General features: G+C 39.6%; 1 protein-coding gene across 1 annotated transcript in view; it reads left to right on the top strand.

Moving 5' to 3' along the window:
- LRP6 (LDL receptor related protein 6) overlaps positions 1 to 19,897 on the top strand; it is a 97,255-nt gene that overhangs the window by 74,251 nt on the left and 3,107 nt on the right. The window contains 7 exon segments of the mRNA XM_042467317.1: positions 1,253 to 1,378; positions 3,873 to 4,109; positions 10,108 to 10,218; positions 11,192 to 11,422; positions 12,830 to 12,966; positions 15,834 to 15,931; positions 17,107 to 19,878. Coding sequence (XP_042323251.1) covers positions 1,253 to 1,378; positions 3,873 to 4,109; positions 10,108 to 10,218; positions 11,192 to 11,422; positions 12,830 to 12,966; positions 15,834 to 15,931; positions 17,107 to 17,398 — 1,232 coding nt within the window. The 3' untranslated portion in view covers positions 17,399 to 19,878.

The raw sequence follows: 19,897 nt of genomic DNA on the forward strand, positions 1-19,897 counted from the left end.
TCCAGTAAGAGGAGGACTGGGGATGTGCCCATGGCTCCGCTCTCTCATGGGCCTTTCCTGACCCCCAGCTGGGGGCTGGGAAAAGGGGAGGGGAGAAGCCCTGCCCAGAGGGTGGAAGCTCTGCCCACAGAGGGTGGAAGCCACACCCTCTGGGCCAGAAGCCCCGCCTCAGCATTCAGCCCCATCCTGAGGGGGCAGAAGCCCCGCCCCCTGGCATGCAAACCTAAAAAAGTTCGCCATCACTGAGATAGATCTTTCTCAGGCTTTTCAGCCTGTCTCCATATTTGCTAATTGCGCTGCATTAACTGGTTCTTCCCACCTAGTCTTCCCATCACCCACAGCACAGCGGAACAGTTGTAGACATGCAGGTGTTCTAGGACTACAGCTCCCATCAGTCTTAGCCAACCTAGCCACTTTTGAGGGTGATGGGAGAGGCAGTCCCACAACATCTGGAGGACTACAGTTTCCCCATTCCTAACCTACACAAGAGTCAATTGTATGGAAGTGGATTTTTGTGATAGTGTCTCCTTTCATTAGAGAGTTGTGGAGCTGTCATATGCTCTCACTTCATATATGCACATGTCTCCATCTTGCTGAGATTTTACTCTCTACATTGCATACACAAGCAGCCAAACACCAAGTGTTTACCAGATATATGTACAACTAGATTACGCTGCATATTCTCTATTCTATTTCATTTTGTTATTCTTTGTATTAAATTACTGTTGAAAGGTGGGGTGTGGATATTGACTTGATAGAAAGGAGGATGGCTTGGAGAGAAGAGGAGGGGGAGTGTCTTGCCATATGAATTTTTGAAAAAATTACCTGTGTGAGCTTTCCCCACAGACTAGAAGCATTGTTATAATTTTCCACTGCTAGCCCAACTGAGCTAGTTGTATTTACCCAGTAATTAGATCCTCTGCCTGTGTTCAGGGGTTACTTCATATTTTTATGAAGAAGTCATAGCCTTGCAAATAGGTTATAAGACTAAACTCTTGCAGGTTCTAGTTCAATTTTAGACCCTTATCTTTGTTCCTATGGCTTTCAAGAATTAATTCTTCAGTGGAAAATTCAATTTTTGTGGGTAAGTTGTCTGACACTATTGATTGTCTCCATGAGGAATCCCTTGGAACATTCTCAGGGCATTTTCTCAAATCTGGTTTGAAAGTCACTGATGCAAGCTGTCTTTTATTTTTAAGAAAAGGTTCAATACATTTAAGCAGCATTTTCTACTTCTGTGTTGTTTTTGCAGGACAGCACCCTTGTTCCCAAGATAATGGAGGTTGTTCACATATTTGTATTGTGAAAGGTGATGGAACCACACGTTGTTCCTGCCCCATGCACCTAGTCCTGCTTCAGGATGAACTTTCTTGTGGAGGTACATCTTCCCCTCCCCTTTCTTTTTTTAAGTTTATACTAGTTTTCTATATATAAATCAATGCTTCTAAAACAAACACAAGAAGTATATGACAGATATATGCAGTAGCTTGATGTTATATGTTTACATATTCATATTCAGAGGGAAAGGAAACATAACTGAAGTGGATTAGTTCTCATAGTATAATATGTAGTAGTAGATTGAGAAGGAGGGTTTGCTATAGAGAGAAGGAATATGAGCATAAGCTAGTGGCCTGTTTTTGATCTTCTAACTGTCATTACGGGAGAGATCTGCTGTATACTGAGGGTGGATTTAAAAAAAAAACAGTTTTGTGTTTCCTCGCAGTCTCTTTGAATGTTCTTTACATAATGAGATAACAGAAGGTTGTGTTAACATTATCCGTAATGTGAATTGTTACTCCTTCGTTTGAACTAGTTCCAGAGTGGCAGACTTCAGAGTTGCAGGATCTAATTTGTTTTTAACTAGAACTGTGGAGGCTAATGCAAAACACAAACACAATTAAAGAATTCCAAGTCCAGAAATGTGTTTTTGAGTATCCAGATTGAATGGAATTTACAGTTCCTCCACACAAAAGTGTAGTCCTGTTTTCTTGATTTTTGCAGTAGAATTTATTGTGGAGAACTCATTATTTTTAAGAAATTGGAAATCAGAGATCCTTGCTGAAGTACTGCAAATCATCGAGAGATCTACTTGTAAATGTAAATCTATCTTCTGGCCACTCCTGAACCAGTTAACATTGAATAGCAAATAAGGCTGCGTATGAGACAGGTACATAAAAGAAATGAGATAATTCAGGCATGTTTCAGGTAAACATTTAATGCAAAGCCAGAAAAGCGTGTATGAGAGGGAGAGGTTGAGAGGCAAATCACATGTACACTACACAAGGTTAGTAGTAACTATAGTTCATGTTAACTAAGTGTGAACAGCTGCATTGAAATAGCAGTAGTCGACTAGAAGGGGGGGCAGCATTTTGCTGAAACAAGCCTGACTGAACGGATTTGTAGAAAGCACATAACTAGACACTGAGTCACAGTGCACCCATCTGCTGTACATTATATCCTTTTTAGTGTTTTTTTTTAAATTAGAATTATTGTTGAACATTGGAATGTGAGTTATCTTCATAGACACAACTGCTCTGCACTGAAAGCAATACATTTCCTTTCCAAATGAAATGTGAAGATATAATAAGAGGCTTATTGTAACAGCAGAACAGGGATGGGGCTATTCTCTCTGAAATATATGCCCTTAGCCTGCAATTTGTATTATACTGATGCAAAATGCAATAGCTTGCTGCTTCTCTATAGAGAAGAGCATGGGACTGCCCTGATATTTACTCTCAAAAACTGTTCTGTGGGTGCTGTAAAAAATTGACTTAAAGGGGCCTTCATTTGATCTAAATAGGCTAAAGTTTAGGTTCTTCGCTTTATATATGGCTGTGGTTTGGTTTTTTTAAATTCCTTCCATGATACCATGCATATGTAAGATTATGGAATAGGTGTCTTCTCACAGCCAAACTTACATTACCTTTCCTGTGTACCTCTGTACTTGAGGAGTGAAGGATATGTGTTTTTGCTATTGTTGTATCACATTGTTAGCAAAAGGGTCCCAGTTTAAACTGGACCTCTAGCATGGGGGCTGTTAGGGAGGTTTTAACTCTTCCCCCCACCCCAAGTTCTCAGCCAAGTTCTCAGCCAAAATCAGGGGCTCAAATTTGCAATTTGCTGAACCCAAAAAGTGTACACTTGTTAAAGACCACCTTCTACTAACATGCTGATTAGGTCAGGGATCCTATATGGCAAACTGTGAAAGAAAACAAGGCTCTATATTTGATTCTAAAGTATTCAGTTCTACTTAAGAAAATATACATGTAGTTTCAGTATGAACGTACTTTTCCTTGTGGCTGTTGTAAGTGTAATTATCATTTTCAATACATACTATAGTTATGCAAATAAAGGCTATATATACACACACACACACACACAGACTATAATCCATCTTGTCAAAATAGCACAGCAGCAGAAAGAGAGAGCATACAAAATATATGTAGTGATTCATGGGCTTATTCAACATCTACTGTAGACAAATTAATACAAAAAGTTTAACTACAACACTTTGAAAATGGCATATATACCAGGAGAAATGTGAAAGGAGAGGTAAGGGATATGTACCCGGCTGCCAGTCCCAAGGGAGATGCACACATTAGAAATGGCATCCATTCTGCTGTAGACATCACACAGTTTAGTATGGTTATGTGCTGATGTACAGTCAGTGTTCAGTCATTTAACAGTTGGGCTTTAGATATTGAACTCCAGTTCCTTCAATGCACTGTTGAAATAAACATTAGTTTCTGTTTTCGAGAAGTGTCTTTTACCATCCCTCAGCCCCTCAGTTAGACATTTTGCTTATATGGTTCCATCCTTCAAACAAATAAACAAACCAACAAAACCCACAAACCTCCCCTTTTTTGTAACAGAACCGCCAACATGTTCCCCGCAGCATTTCACGTGTTTCACAGGGGAGATTGACTGCATTCCTGTAGCTTGGCGCTGCGATGGGTTCACTGAATGTGAAGATGCCAGTGATGAGAAAAACTGCCCTGTGTGCTCAGAGTCCCAGTTCCAGTGTGACAGTGGGCAGTGCATTGACAGTGTCCTTCAGTGCAATGGAGAACCAAATTGCCAGGATAGCTCAGATGAAAAGAAATGCGAAGGTATCAATGTTTCCAGCACAAAATAACTGCTTTAGAGTAAAAATAGTTGGAGGTAAAAGATGGGAGGCGGTGAAGAGGCCACTGTTAACAGAAATTTGGAATATTTTGAGACAATGAAAACCTTGTTGGAATGATCTGTTTGTTGCAGTATTCTATGGCTGGTGCTGTACATTATTTGCACAATAACAAACGGGGGAGAGGGGATCTGAGGCCAGAAAATTCAATTTCTGGGCTAAATGAAATTGAGTTCTGCTACCTCTAGAAATTTTGTACATTTAGTGACTTTACATAGCTTCTCTTTTGTAGTTTGCTTTCTAATTTTGTTTGAGTTGATTTATACTTCATACATTGGTGACCAGGAGAAATAAGAAATTACACAAGGAATAACAGTTTTCTTCCTACAGTGGAGGAAGGTATCCATGAATAGGCAGGGTGACTAGATATCATAACTGCAAAGGAGGACAGGGTACCATTAAAATGTAGGACAATAAAGAAAAATTTAGGGCATTATATAATAAAAACTAAAACACTAATATAAATACAAATTCGTGCTTCTTAGTCATGCTCAAAATGGAGGACTTTTTGGAATCCCTTCTGGACAGAAGGTTTAAATGTAGGACATGCCCAGGAAAAGGAGTATGTCTGGTCACCCTGTGAATGGGATACTCTTCCCACTTAATCCAATAAAAAGGGCTTATGCAGATAAAATATGTGTGCTCTTCTGAATCCCCTCCTACTTTCAGTTATGTCCAAATGAAAGGGTCAGGACATCAGCAAATACAATTGAGAAAAACTGAGTGGTAGATACCAGATCAAAAGAAACATTCTAAATATTATTGTCTGAAGAATCAAATAAGAAGGCCAGGATTGCAGTCTTCTTGTCCTTTGTGCACTGCCCAGAAGCATCAGGGTAGACACTAACTAAGAGAATACTGTACTGTACCAGATGAACTGATTACCTTATTCAGCAGGGCTCATCTTACAATCCTAAAAAGTTAACATCTAAGCAAGACACAGAGATCTAAGCATGTCAGGGATCTTGAAGAAAATACAGTTTGATTGAATTGGAATTCAGGATGTTCAGTGCTGGATGGCATTTCTCTCTTTTGAAAATGAATTCATGTGGTCTTAGTTTGAGAGACAGAAACAATAAGATTATAGCTCTAGGGTAGGTATCTCATCTAAACACTACATACATTTAAGGATACCCTACTCTAGACTCTAGATAAGTAGAATATAGGATTTCACGATAAGTTTTTTTTCAATACTGGATTGGAAGATATTCTGCCTATCCTGAATAAGGATATTTAGCTGCTGGCAGGCCAACATATTAGGTTTACACTTTGTGTCTCAAAGACATCACATACTACTTTGTAAGTATTTTATTCAATGTTCTTTCATGTTTAAAGTATGAGTAATGTATGAGCAGGTAGAACTAAGTAGATTTAGAGTAGATTTAGAGTTACTACTGTCCTTTTGATACCATGTTCTTCTTTGTGGTCTCTGTGACTCACCATGGGTTGTTCTGCCCCTGTGCAGAGCTTGTAAGAGATTTTTAGTGGTAAGCATAGCAGTGCTTGGCATTAGCTCTGCTTCCTTTCTGATGTGCATGTAGCAGCATTCCTACTCTTTTCCTCTGTTTTGTCTGCAACAACAGTAGCAGTACCTTGGAACTTTTTTCCTCCCAGAGATTGCTAAGCAAATATCTTGCCACCTTTTTTACTTATTGTTCACTTTTTGTTTCTTATTACTTGTGATTAATTTTTTTTTTAGTCTTTCTATGGGCCCCTGAGCCCATGGTATCAAGTGTTAATCTTCATGGCCCTAACAACTATATTTTAGAGGTACATTCAGAGGAGGGGGATTCCCAAAACTGATGGACATTTGTGAAGATTACTTTGTTTGCAAGGAAGCCACATCATAGAAATATACAAGCAGTGTAGAGTGTTCCTGAAGCAAGCATTGAAGAATTGTCTTTATTGCTTCTAAGTTTCTGGGATAGAAAAGCCCCTTCAAACTGGGACTGCCTCTGCTCCAATTACCTCACCAAGATCTTTGGCTCATGAGCACCACCCTCATAAGTGTGTCCCTTTGACTCTGACTTACCTTTAGTGATACTGTCTACTTCAGATTCAGTTCCATCCAAGTTAGATCTGTTCATACTATACTTTGGATTGGCAGTTACAGAATCACATGAATCTTGGACTGATCACAACTGGAAAGGGAGAAGAAGTGAAAAACCACGTGACTGTTTCTCCTCATGAAAAGAATAAGAAAAAGGACAATGATCACCATCATAAGAAGCCATATGATTATTCAGATCCAGTTAGTGAACCTCTGTGATTCAGTTGGTGCATTTTAAAGTCCCCAAACATAATTTGGATCTAAGTCATTCTGGATCTTAGAGTTTGTCTGCACGGACAAATTACTCTAAATTCCACCTGGGCTTATTGCATCCTGTTTACATGACACAGACAAAACCTTGAATCGAGTATAGGCTGTCTTCACAACATCCTCATCAAATTCAGGGCTTCTTCCCCCAACCCACATTTCAGTAGTTCACCTTTTTGCTGCAGGTTTTTGGCTTTCTTCACAGCGACAATGATGTCTGCCTTCACCTGCTGTCCCTGTGAACCATCTAGCACCACCACTGTGGGCACAAGTCGCTCTGAGGTCAGAATCAGGCATTGATACCATAGCTAGGTGCCTTGTTCTGACCTTGGTACTGGTACTGAGCAACAGATGGGGACTATATGGGAAAGTATCCCAACCTATTGTTCATTGTGAAAGCTGAAAATCTCCAGGAAAAAGTAAGAGGCAAATTTGGAGCCAGAATACTCCAGGGCAGCTCAGAGTATTCTGGCTAGTGCAGACCTGTGCTTAGAGACCCTATCTGTTTTCTCTATGTTCCCCTGGCCCATGAATTGTGAGAGGGAAGATGTGCAAACTTAACTGTGATGGAATCCATGCAGTTAATCAATAGGTAAACTTTTTCTTCCTACCAGCAGGTGACAAGACTGGCTAACCCAGTGCAAGTCCTTCTCAACTTCATGGCTTCTACAACTCAGCTAGCATTGCAGGCTTAGGTACATATGAGACCCCATGTGTGCCACTTACTATTATGGTGGATTTTCTACAGAACAGAACCAAGAGTTTGTGGAGCAAGAACAACATGTCACAACATAACAAACTAAAAATGCTGATATTGATCCAAACATGATGGACATTTGAGCCCCTTTTGTGAAGAGAGGTTGTTCAAATATCAGCACATAACACTACTGTCATATTCTTCATCAGGATGACTCACTGCAGCTCTGTTCTAGATCTCACCTTGCATCTCTGGAAGTGGTGTGTGAACAGGTACATCTTCTGACAATTTGTGTGTCAAGGGAGGACTACGGCAGGAATGACACTCTTGAGTTGTACTTCCATGGTTTCTCAGGAGTGAACACTTGTGCAGGTGGTAGTTCATACTCTATTGGAGGACTCAAGGTGCCAATGTATTTTCTGCCAAAGAGAACTTCAAAATAGGAAGTTTTGCTCCACGACAAAGGAATCACTTTTCCTCCTTTTCAATTGCTGAAAAGGATGATAGTGAAACTGCAAGATAACCATACATATCACATCCTAATCACCCTATAGTGGCTTTCTCAGGTGTAGTACATGCCTCTTCTCTGATATGCAAAACAGTGTTATCACTATCCTCCATCCTGCCAAAATCTATGACTGCAACAAACAAGGTCAAGTCAGACACTGAGCTCTTCAGATATCGCACCTCAGTGTAACTGATAACAATTGCTGAATTTAACACACAGTATTCTTGCCATATAGGAAGCTTCTAGAAAACCATCCACTAGAAAAAAGCTATTTTCTACAAATGGAAGGTGTTCCTGAAATATCTCTTCCCCTTCTGACATGCAAGTAAAATATGTTCTGGAGTTCCTTATATACTTGATGAAGAAAGGCCTTACATGCTTCTGGTGTGCTCTTCTTAGTTTCTTCACCCCTATGTGAAAGCCTTCCTAGAGGGTCGCAAAAACCTTAACCCCCTTGTCCATCTCTAGTGCCCACATTGTACTTACACACTGACTTGATATTCCCTACAGTCAAGCTGTCCGTACCCATGGCTACCTGTGACTAATGTATGTTAATACTCAAGACAGTATTCCTGGCAGAAATTACATCTGACAGAAGGAGAAATAAACTTGCTTCTTTTTGCTGCACCCTGCCTTTCCTATTTTTCCACAAGGATAAAGTAGTGCTTTATTGTGCTGGAAATTATGCCACAATTTTATCTATCCAAGGATGTCACCCCGCCAGTATTCTTCAAGAATCCTGCCACATCAACAGAAACCACTTAATGTTCACTTACAACAGTCAAAAGCCATTCTACCAGGGCTTTCTCTGCATCTGCAGTCTTCCTTGCTAATACACCTCTGCTATACATTTCGAGAGCAGCAAAATCGACATAACCTTGCACCTTTATCAAGCATTGTAGCCTAGCTGTGAGAACTTGCCCAAATTCCACCTTTGGTGGAGAAAAACTTTATTCTTAGGACAACTGACAACTCCATTCCTTCAGGTTAGTTAGCTTGTCATTCACCCATACGTGTGAGTCACTGAGTCCATAAAGAAGAACAGGTTGCTTACTGTAACTGATTCTTCAAGCAGTCATCCGTGAATTCACACAACCCTCCTGCCTCTCCACTGTAGCTGTTTTTTCTCAATTCCACCTCCGCTACTCTTGAATGGTGCAACATGTAGGAATTGAGGAAAAGAGCGGAAATGCTGACACATGCTAATCAAAAGAGAGTAGGGTTGTCAAAAAAATTAACTTGGCTTAGGTCTAGAATTTTCCAACAGCTTCTGCTTAGATACAGGACAACCCATATATGTGAATTCACAGATGACCACTCAAAGAACTAACAACCTGTTTTTATATGAGGAAAATCTCTCTTTTACAGGAAGATATGTACAAGATACCACTGTCATTTTGACAGTATGTAATAACCCCAAACCAGTCCAAAGTTTTATCTCATGCAGAAAAGCATGTAAAATTCTCCTCTGCGTAGCCCTGCCTATTGAAACCAGTGGGAAGAACAACATACTTAAGGATGCCCTTCATCTTCTTGTTTAGAAATTTAAAGTCCAGTATCCTCTTTCTCTGGTCCCACCCAATCCCAACCACCGGAGCCTTTACATCACCCACCCAATGGCTTCTGAGACTTCAGCATGAATTGGTCATGTTGTTTTGAACATATCATTATAGCACAGATTATTGGAAATTTTAAAAACAGAGTTTGTGAGATTCCTGAAAACATTGTTGGAAGAGAGAATTAGAAAATTAAGCATAAAGAATGATTTTGGTACACAGAGGTCAGCATATCCCCAGCGCAATCCTTATTTCTTCACTTGTCCTGTTCCCCTTCCCAACTGGCCCTTATTATTCTGTGCCTTTATGTCAACTGACATATGGCAACACTGTCCTGGGGTTTTCTCAGCAAGATTTCTTCAGAAGGGGCTTCTATTGCCGTCCAGTAAGGCCGAGAGTGATTTGCTGAAGCTGACCAGTGAGTGGGTATCCATGACTGAGTGGGGATTTGAATCTTGGTTACCCAGAGCCCTAGCCCAGCAATCAAACACTGCACCATGCTGGATCTTTCCAGACATTTTTAGGTAGCATGAAATGGAGTGGGAGTGTGATTTGTGAGGTTGCTGATAGCTATTGAAAAATGAAATGTAGTTCTTCATGATCTTCCCTGTAAGTATGACAGTTTACATTCACAGTGCTGAAAAACAGTTATCAACAAAGCCCTAATAATCTTCAGTGTGCGTATTGTTCAAGTATAGTTTGTTTTCCTCATAACTATAGGTTTGTTTTCCTCATAACTATAGGTTTTTATACTATTAATTGTCTGCATTGTTGCGCTGTATATTTGGCTTGTTGATTTAGTTATTGCTATAATTGAATCATGGGTTATAATTTCCCTTTCTCCAGTGCTTTGCTTAACAGATCAGTTCCGATGTTCCAGTGGGCAGTGCATTGGGAAGAACAAGAAATGTGACCAGAATTTGGATTGTAGTGACAACTCTGATGAACAAGGATGCTGTGAGTATGACAGTTTACATTTAAATATTACATTTCAAAAGCTATTTAGCCCACCTCATAAATTATCTTGGCTTTTGAAAAGAGAAGATGATAATAAGTTTATTGTTTTTGCATAAATCTAAGGATAGCTATAAAATATAAATTATTCCAAAAATCAATAGGTGTGCATGTGTATGCTTTCTCTCTCACACACACTCCTTTCTCTCTCTCTCTCTCTCTCTCTCACACACACACACACACACACACACACACAACATGAGGTGAAGCATAGCCCTATTGTGCTGTTAAATACTGCTATAGAATTGTGGCATTTGAACTTCATCAGAAAGAACTATAGAAACAGCAACCACATGGGATGTTCTTTAACTATCTTTATGTTATTGTTCAGGGAATGAAAACTGCAGAAGATGCAGCAGAAACTGCAATTGGCTGCACCCATGCGTCAGCCAAAACTATCTCCTAGCGAAACTTAAAATACCTTACAATTTTCATTTTAGACAAATTTTCTTCTGTGGGATGGGGTACTCAGAATTATTTATTATTCCTGATGACTGACTAATATAGAGCAGTTTTCAGGGAGTGCTATGGCTCTGGGAGTGGAATTGGTAGGCTGTTAAAAAACAAAAACAAAAAATACTGGGGTGGGGGCTACTTGCAGTGTATGGGCTACAATTTTTCCACCCTTGTCATACCATGCAGATGAGTGCTATTCTATGGAAAGATTCAATAGCATTGATCAGTCTTCCTACCAAGCTCTCAGAGAAGCTGAATTTTTCCCTTTTCAAGCTTTCATATTCACCTTGTGTCAATTTTGCTACTCTAACCCTGTCCATATATATTTATCCTTCACCGCCCATTTAATGGCAGCATAAGATTCAGAAGGCATCAGGGTGAAGAGTGACTGTAGAAATCAAGTTGTTTAAAAAAATAGCCTATTTGATAACTATTGGTTTTTCTTCTGCTTTACTTTCAGACACAACTGAAGAACCTGCACCTCAAGCCACCAGTACTATAGGTTCCGTTGTTGGTGTGATTCTAACCCTTTTTATCATTACTGTTATGTACTTCATTTGTCAGAGGGTATTGTGTCCACGCATGAAAGGGGAAGGCGAAACAATGACCAATGACTATGTGGTGCATGGACCAGCATCTGTACCTCTAGGCTATGTGCCTCATCCCAACTCTCTCTCTGGATCTCTTCCTGGTTAGTCATCAGATTTAAATGCATTTCTTAATACTGTTGTGTTGAAAGTCTTTTTTCTTAGCAAGGTTTACGTAGTTACACCAAAAACCATTGTTGACATGTGCAATCAAAGCAAATGTTGATGAAAGCCTCTCAGTTTGATGGATTTGAACATGTTGAAACTAGAATACTTAAATATTATTTTTTTTAAAAAAAATGAAAGTTTCATTTGGAATTGAATTCACAATCTATTTCTTCCCCTGTCCTAAATTACAGAGTTCCCAGACACCACAATAAGATACATCATACATGAGGTTTTATCAAAATTCTGTAGGTGACTGATGGGAATGGGGCTGAAAGGTGATCAAGATACATACTGAAATCAGTGTAAGGATAGGTGGAGTGTCATAGAGATGCAAAGTAAAGGCTTAACAAATAAAAACTGCAGTCTTCCTTCTTGCTGGACACTTTCAGAATAGAGCATGCCATCATCACATCAAAATCTAATCACAGAATTAATTTCTCCTGTGTGGAGCGATGCCAGTCCTGTAACCAATATTCATCAATCCTGTATGCCAACATTATTGTCTTGGGGCAGAAACTAAAACTACAGGGACTAAAGACTCTACATGTGCAAAATAGACTGAAAGGAAGTTCAACCCATGACCCAAATAAGAGAAGCTATTGGCCACAAAGAATTGTATCTTCAGAGCCCATTTTCTGTCTCCACAGAATCCATGATGCTTTGAAGCATACTGCTCCTTCACAATTTAAAATCGTCTTTGCCAAGCCCCTTCAGCTTTCAGCAAATACAATCCTTTACCCTGCCATTTCCACAAGGCTTCTTGTAAAAGACAGTAAGCAGCAAGTCCTTTAACTTAGGATGGGACTAGCTGCAATTTGAAGAGTTCCAAGGAAGGGAAGATAGACTCTATAGAGTATACCCCCTTTAATGTGCATTTTCAGAACCCCAAGTACCCTTTCCCCACCTTTGACTTCAAATTCAAGGTGAATGAATGAATGAATGTCCCAGGGGAGATTATCAATTTACAATGAACTGCTTTCATTCCAGCGAACACTCAGATTTGTGCTCCACTTCCCATTGTACTAACAACAATATAGGACTAATAATTTGGACATCTGGATGCATACACCTTCAAAGAATGTACTTTTCTTTTAGTTCTAGTGTTGCTACTTTTTCCCACTCTCATTTACACTCTGGGTTGCTACACATAATTTTTTACTGAACTGGCCCTCAGTGGAGAATTGAAAGTGGCTTTTCCTTTTGTTTGCCTCATTATATCTTGACAAAAACATGCCTGTTAATTACACTGTGTTTGCACAGATCATGCCTGATCCTCCTTGGCAATAAACATTTTTGTCTGGAAATTGTAGTTATGAACATTCACTCTTCTTTTTCCTTTTTAGGAATGACTCGTGGCAAATCTGTGATCAGTTCACTCAGTATTATGGGTGGAAGTAGTGGACCTCCGTATGACAGGGCTCATGTTACTGGGGCATCGTCCAGTAGTTCTTCAAGCACCAAGGGTACTTACTTCCCTCCAGTAAGTTATCACATTGTCTGGTGTTCATTTCATAGTTGAATTTACATATGAAAGCTGAATGCTGAAACCTTAACCAAAGATGATTCAATTAGGTGGTTATTGTAGCAAAGCTGAGTCCATAATTTTGAACAAGCAAACATAATGTGTTTATTACCACAACTCATTAACTCAGATTAGTCTGAGAATTAAAGTTTAATTCAGAAATGATGCACAAATATGCAATATTTTTGAGCTTATTTCCCCTCAAACTTCATTTTTCTGACTTTTTATTGCAAATATACATTTTGTAAGCATATTGATGCTTTGAGAACTGTACTGCAAAAAATGAAAGAAGTGAAAAAACAAAGGGCAACATGTTTTAGATCCACCATTAAATTATCAGAGAGAGGCATAAACCACTTAAAAATGAAGAAGAAATGAAATTCCCAGTCATTTCCAGTGGAAAGGGATGAGAAAACATATGCTTTAGTCCATGGTGCTTTGATGGTAAAGCCAATGCTTAATGTCTTAGGGCTGTAATTGACTTAGACGGTATAGTGGGAAGTGCAAAAAGCCTATTCCAGATTGAGGTAGTTATTTGTCAGTTGTTTTTTCATGGGCAAACATTCTTCTGATAATCTGAAGGAAACTGAATATAATAGCTTCACTGAATTAAAGCATTGCTTTAAATTTTATCATGAAAGAAAAGTAAGGTAGAATTTAAGCATTCTAATAGTTAATTTGTTGGAATAGTAAAAATCTGTAGTATATAGAACAGTGATAGTGAACCTTTTAGAGACCAAGTGCCCAAAGTCAGTGGCATTCCTGCACTGTGTGTCACCGAGCGCAGGGGATGAGACTTTCAGGGGTGAGACTTACAGGAGAAAACAAGGAAAAAATGGAGGCTCTGACCAAATAAAAGCTCAAAACAAAAGGCCACTCATATAAATATTAAATCCATCCTTCTTAGCCCTGCTCAAAATGGATAACCTTTTGGAATCCCTGCTGGACAGGAGGTTGAAATGGAGGACACGTCTTGAAAAGGAGGAGGACCATGTCTGGTCACCCTGACCTAAAAACACCCATATAGATATAAATCCATACTTCTCAGCCATTCTCAAAATGTGGGAGCTTTTGGAATCCCTCCTAGACAGTTCCTGTTTTCTTTGGAGCAGCATCAGCATCTGATAAGCCTCACATCCATAGCTCAGGGTGCATTCATTTCTGAGAGGGGAGAAGGACAGCAGCCGTGTTAGGCAGTGGGCTGCTTGAGGACACAATGCAGATGTTGAATGGGCTTTTTCCTTAAAACAGCACAGTGGACAAATGAAAGGAATAATTTAAATGTAGACTCAAGGATTTGTGGCTAGTAAAGTACAATTTTAAGTATGTGTCTTGCTCAGTTCTATACCTATATTGCAAACCAAGCCATTTTAACGCTCATCAGAAAAATACAGCTGAGTATATAATAAAGTGAGAATCAGCATGGTTTAATGGTTTGAATGTTGGACTATGACTCTGGAGACCTAGGTTCATTTCCCAGCTCAGCCATGAAATCCACTGGGTGATCTTGGGCAAATCACAGTATGTATTCGCAGATGACCACTTGAAGAAATACCATTACAGGTAAGCAACCTGTCCCTCTCTCAGCCTAAAATGATGGCAGTGACAAAAATCCCCTCTGAACAAATGTTGAAAACTTGAAGGCACAACAACAATATGTAATATAGATGTAAATAAACCTAATGAACTGAATTTATATTTCTGACTGTTTTTAGCTTTTATGTTGTCATGTCCTCCATTTTTCTTGAATGTCCCCCATGAATTTGCATGTATATGTGGATGTTTTTAGCTTTTATTTTGTCATGTCTTGGGCTATTCTTCAGTGCTCTCCATTTTGACCATGGTTAAGACGTATAGATTTATATTTACAGAAGTGTTTTTTAGCATTTATTTTGTAATGTCCTCCATTTTGAGCATGGTTAAGAAGCATGGATTGGCATTTCTAGGAGTGCTTTTAGTTTTCATTTGGTCAGGTCCTTCATTTTCCTTCAATATCCTCTATTGTTAACATGACTAAGAAGCATAACTTTATGGGAGTGGGGTATTTTAGCGATTATTTGATCACGCCCTACGTTTTCTTCAAATGTCCTCCATAGAATACCCTGTGCATACTGATATTCCAGACTATCAGGGTTGGTTCTCTGAAATCATACCCAAGTTGCAAGCCTTCCCTCTGGCGCCACCCAGGATAGGGTTCCCCTGAGTCGGAAAGGGCTAGAAGGCACACAGTAATGATAACCATGGGTGGCCCTTGTCAGGTCACACTGTCTCAACTTTAGGGGGGAAAGGCAATGGCAAAAAACTCCTCTGATGGCACCTTACCAAGGAAACGCCAGAATAGGGCTCCCCTAAGTCAGAAAGGACTGGAAGGCACACAACAGCATCAGAGATGAGCAGAGATTGGACCCTACCTTAATATCACCATAAATTGGAAATGACTTGAAGGCACACAGCAAAAACTAAATTTCCCATTACCCCATAGCAAGGGGCGGGACTTCCACCCAGAAGGCTGGCACATGGCCCAGCTCCTTGTTTTTGTGCGGGAGGAAACCAGCTCAGTTTCCCAGGGCAAACTGGGCTATGAGAAGGAGCCAAGCTGGACCATGCATGGACCTCCACCCAGCTGCAGCCATTGTGCCGTCATGGACCAGGCCACGTGCCACAAATGGCACTTGTGCCATAGGTTCGCCAACACAGATATAGAACAGGTTATTGCTATATTCAGTAAAGATTGCCTTACTTTGTTTCAAATATTTATTTAAGCTTTTTTCAAATTCTGTTTAAAATGGCTCTTCTCACCACTTTCTGTTTTCTCTTTTTCAAAGATTTTAAATCCTCCTCCGTCACCAGCTACTGAACGTTCACATTATACTGTGGAGTTTGGTTATTCTTCAAACAGTCCTTCAACTCATCGATCATACAGGTAATATTACTAACATATATCCAGCTCTTGTACAGCCTTCCAAATAAGTCCATAAAGCCTGCCTAGCCCACATAGCCTATTTGTGCATACATAGGTGGAACATGGCAAAGAGCTTCCCTCACTTTATAAAACTTGTCTTGGTACTGAGTTCATGGGAAAGGACTTTCCAAGCTTGCTTCTGTGCCAGCTGCTTTCTTGACAAAGAATCAAAGCCAGATTTAATTCCCTGTTCTGTGGCCCTGTGGCCTTCCTTTAGATAACTCAGAATTTTTTTCAGATATTTCTTTGTACTTAAGAAACTTTATGAGCCAATTTAAAATGTTGGGCAGGGCAAATGAATGAACAGGCTACTCAGATGTACTTTTGAGTATATTTGGGACATGTAACTTGTGCAAATTTGTTGTACTAAAATTCCATTTAAAGAAACCTTTCATTGCTTTTTATACATTCAGAATAGGGCTGCATTACGGAGGCTGCATGTGGCAGTCTGTTTTAATCTTTTACCCTAATAACCACCTGCTCTCCAAGGGAAAATAAATACAAAATGTATTTGATGTTTGGTATTGGCATATTATACTATAAGAAGAGCAAGTTTAGACTCAGAAGAAGCAGCAGGGAAGATAGGAAGAAATTCAGAATCGCCCAAGCCTTTGTATTCCCAATACCATATACAGATGTGAGAGCTGGACCGTAAGAAAGCCAACAGAAAGAAAACCAACTCATTTGAGATGGGTTGCTGGAGAAGAGTGCTGAGGATATTGTGGATAGTCAAAAAGACAAACAAACCAGGTCAAGCCTGGATGCCAAGATGATGAAACCGAGGTAGTTATATTTTGGCCACATCATAAGGAGGAATAAATCAACAGAAAAGATAATAATTCTAGGAAAGGTAGAGAGCAGCAAAAAGAGACGAAGACTACACACCAGATAGATAGACTCAATCTGGGAGATCAAGGTCATGTACACTACCTATGCAGAGCACTGGAAGACAGGTTATCTTGGAGATGTCTCATCCAAGGGTCGCCATGAGTTAGGTCTGGCTTAAGGGCAGTTAACACACAGACACACACACACATTCTTACACATGGATATACTGCCATATCACATGATTCTGTAAATTTGCGGTTCCTTTGTGATACTGCTATCTTTATTTCTTCTCACCTTTCCCCCCCTAGTTACAGGCCATACAGCTACCGGCATTTTGCTCCTCCCACCACGCCATGCAGCACAGATATTTGCGACAGTGACTATGCACCCAGCCGGAGAATAATGACAACAGTGGGCAAGGGTTACACTAGTGATTTGAACTATGATTCTGAGCCTGTGCCTCCACCACCAACACCACGCAGCCAGTACTTATCAGCAGAGGAGAACTATGAGAGCTGTCCACCATCTCCATATACAGAACGGAGCTATTCACATCACCTGTACCCACCACCCCCTTCTCCCTGTACGGACTCCTCATGAGAATTTCCCTCCCTCCTTTGACTGCCTCCAGCCTACCAGTGTAAATAATAATTTCCTCTAGCAAGAGGGGGGAGGACATGAGAGGCACGGTATAGTATGTACAGTTAAAATTTATTACATAGGGTGGGGATACTGGGAGTGTATAGAAGGGCAGTGATAAACAAGGCTATTTATATATTTTCCTAAAAACAGAGTTTGCTGCTTTGTGCCATAAGAAATTTTTAAAATTTGTATACAAAGTTTTTTTTTATTATTTTTCCAAATGAAACACAAGAAGATGCCTTAAATCAGTGAAGTGACTGAGCACATAAGGAAATGGAAGGACCAGGGTGCGTAGCTATTCAATGAGCCAAATACCAAAAAAGAAGAAAGCTTTTTAGCAAGAAAAAAATGAAAGGAAACTACCATGAAGCAGCATCCATAAGGAGGTGCAAGGAGCTGAATAACTGCTTGCGCTTTTAACTCCTGATGGATCAGCAGTGCAAAGAAAACTTGAAGAAAACTGTAAGAACAGAAAATTAATGGTACACAAAGGGCTTTATTTTCTACAAGAACACAGCTATCACAGCAGTGACAACACTGATGTTTTTACAAAGTTCTGAAAATAACACCTTGTGGCATGTGGAAGGGTAACTTGGGGGGGGGGCGTATTGTTGCAGTTTTTGTTTCTATTTTGGCATTAAGATTTTATGGCTTCCAGCCTACTTTCATCAGATGCATGTGATAAAATGGGCTGGAACCCAAAATAAATTAATGCCTAATAAAACTTGTTAGTCTTCCACATGCTATAAGACTCATGGTTGTTTTTGCTCCCATAGATTAATAAGCTCCCCCACTCCCAAAGTTCTGAAAATGGCACCTTTGTTTAGTTCAGATCATCTGATATAGCCTAGTTGTACCATTTTGCAGTCTTTTGTCCCTTTCTGGAAACACTACCTTCTTGTTGGATGTGCATTTGTAGCCCTTCACTGAATGTTTCCCCATGTTGAAATAGGAAAAAGGCCTAGAATGTGATTGTATATTCCTGCCCTTTTCTCTCCCTGTTCTGTTTTATAGAGTAAGGGAGATCCTGCATTCAGATACATGATGGGGCTTCTGGTGTCTTTGTTACCTCTGTTTGCAGTGTGAGAGAAACTTGAGCTCTGGTCTCTGTCTTACTTCAGTTACAGTCCTGTGGAACAAAATAATGAAGACACTTTTGTATACATGTGTCTGTGTGCACACATGAAAATGTGTGAAAGAGTGGAGTCTTTTCTTCTTTTCAGTACAGTGGGATTGTGCTGTCCTACCAGATCAGTTCTGATTCCAGGGTAATGACAAGGGTAATTATACCTGAGGAAGTTTCTTCCCTGTTCTTCAAAATATTTTGGTGCCCCCAAAGTTTTCATATTTTTATACCACACAATAAATAATAATTATGAAAATAATTTAATTTTGAAGTGATAGTTTAATGTAAATGAAATCTTATATTCTTGCAGTACTTTCAGTGTATAGTAAATATCACAGTATAAATTCATATATTTAAAAAATACTATTTTGTCTTTATTACAAAGCTTTTACAATTATTTTCAGTCATGATAGACTCTGAACCCCCAGATAGTTGGTTGGTGCAGCATTGATGCTAAATAAGCTGATCCTTGCAGTGAGATTTCAAGATGCTGCTTCCTGTTTTATGTCAAAAATTCAGTTCTCAAGTCCAAATTGCTGTGAATGTCAGTTTTTAGAGTTAATCTTTGCCAAAGCATTTTGCTAGCATTATATATTTGTCTGTGCCCCTTCACTGATTGGGGGAGGCAGCCTTTCATTTTCTAGTAACTTTTACACAGTACCAGAAAATCAACACATGAATTGCTTTAAATGTTTAGTTCTCTGGAAGTTGCAGTGTTGCTGCTGCTGCTGTTGCTGCCTGTTTGGGCAGTGAGTATCTGAATTAAGTATTAAGCTTCAAATTTTGGGATTCACAGCTGTGTTCTTGGAAAATGTCACAGAGTGTCTTCCTTCTCAAATGCTGGAGTTAAGTGGAGTAGAAATCATTGGGTAGTACTTTGTTTTGGAGGTTGCACGAGGAGGCATCCAGTATATTCTTGTGCAGCAGCTTTACTCAGTTGTATAACAGCAGCTGAATGGTGCTAACCACAGCTCTGCATGACTGATCCAAAAGCCCACAGATCATCTGAGAGAGGTCCCAAGTGGCAGCCTTTCCCCCTTTTAGAGAGAAGTATACTGGCACCAGCTACACAAAAGTTTTTGGCCAGTATCGTTAACCTAATTTTTCACAGGTATAAGAAATTATACATATTGTCTAAGAGCTGGATTACTCTGATATATGTGTTGTGATTGCTCAAACATAACTGTAGTGTTTGCTGAACTAAATAGGCCAAACATGAAATTGAAATGTATCCCTTCAGTTGCTTGCCTCACTATTGTGGCTCTGGTGACACAAATTGCCCTTTAACAACACTTTGTTTGCTATGGGATCAGTAATAATAATAATAATAA

This window comes from Sceloporus undulatus, chromosome 5, assembly GCF_019175285.1.
Source record: "Sceloporus undulatus isolate JIND9_A2432 ecotype Alabama chromosome 5, SceUnd_v1.1, whole genome shotgun sequence".
In the NCBI taxonomy this organism is placed as follows: Eukaryota; Metazoa; Chordata; class Lepidosauria; order Squamata; family Phrynosomatidae; genus Sceloporus; species Sceloporus undulatus.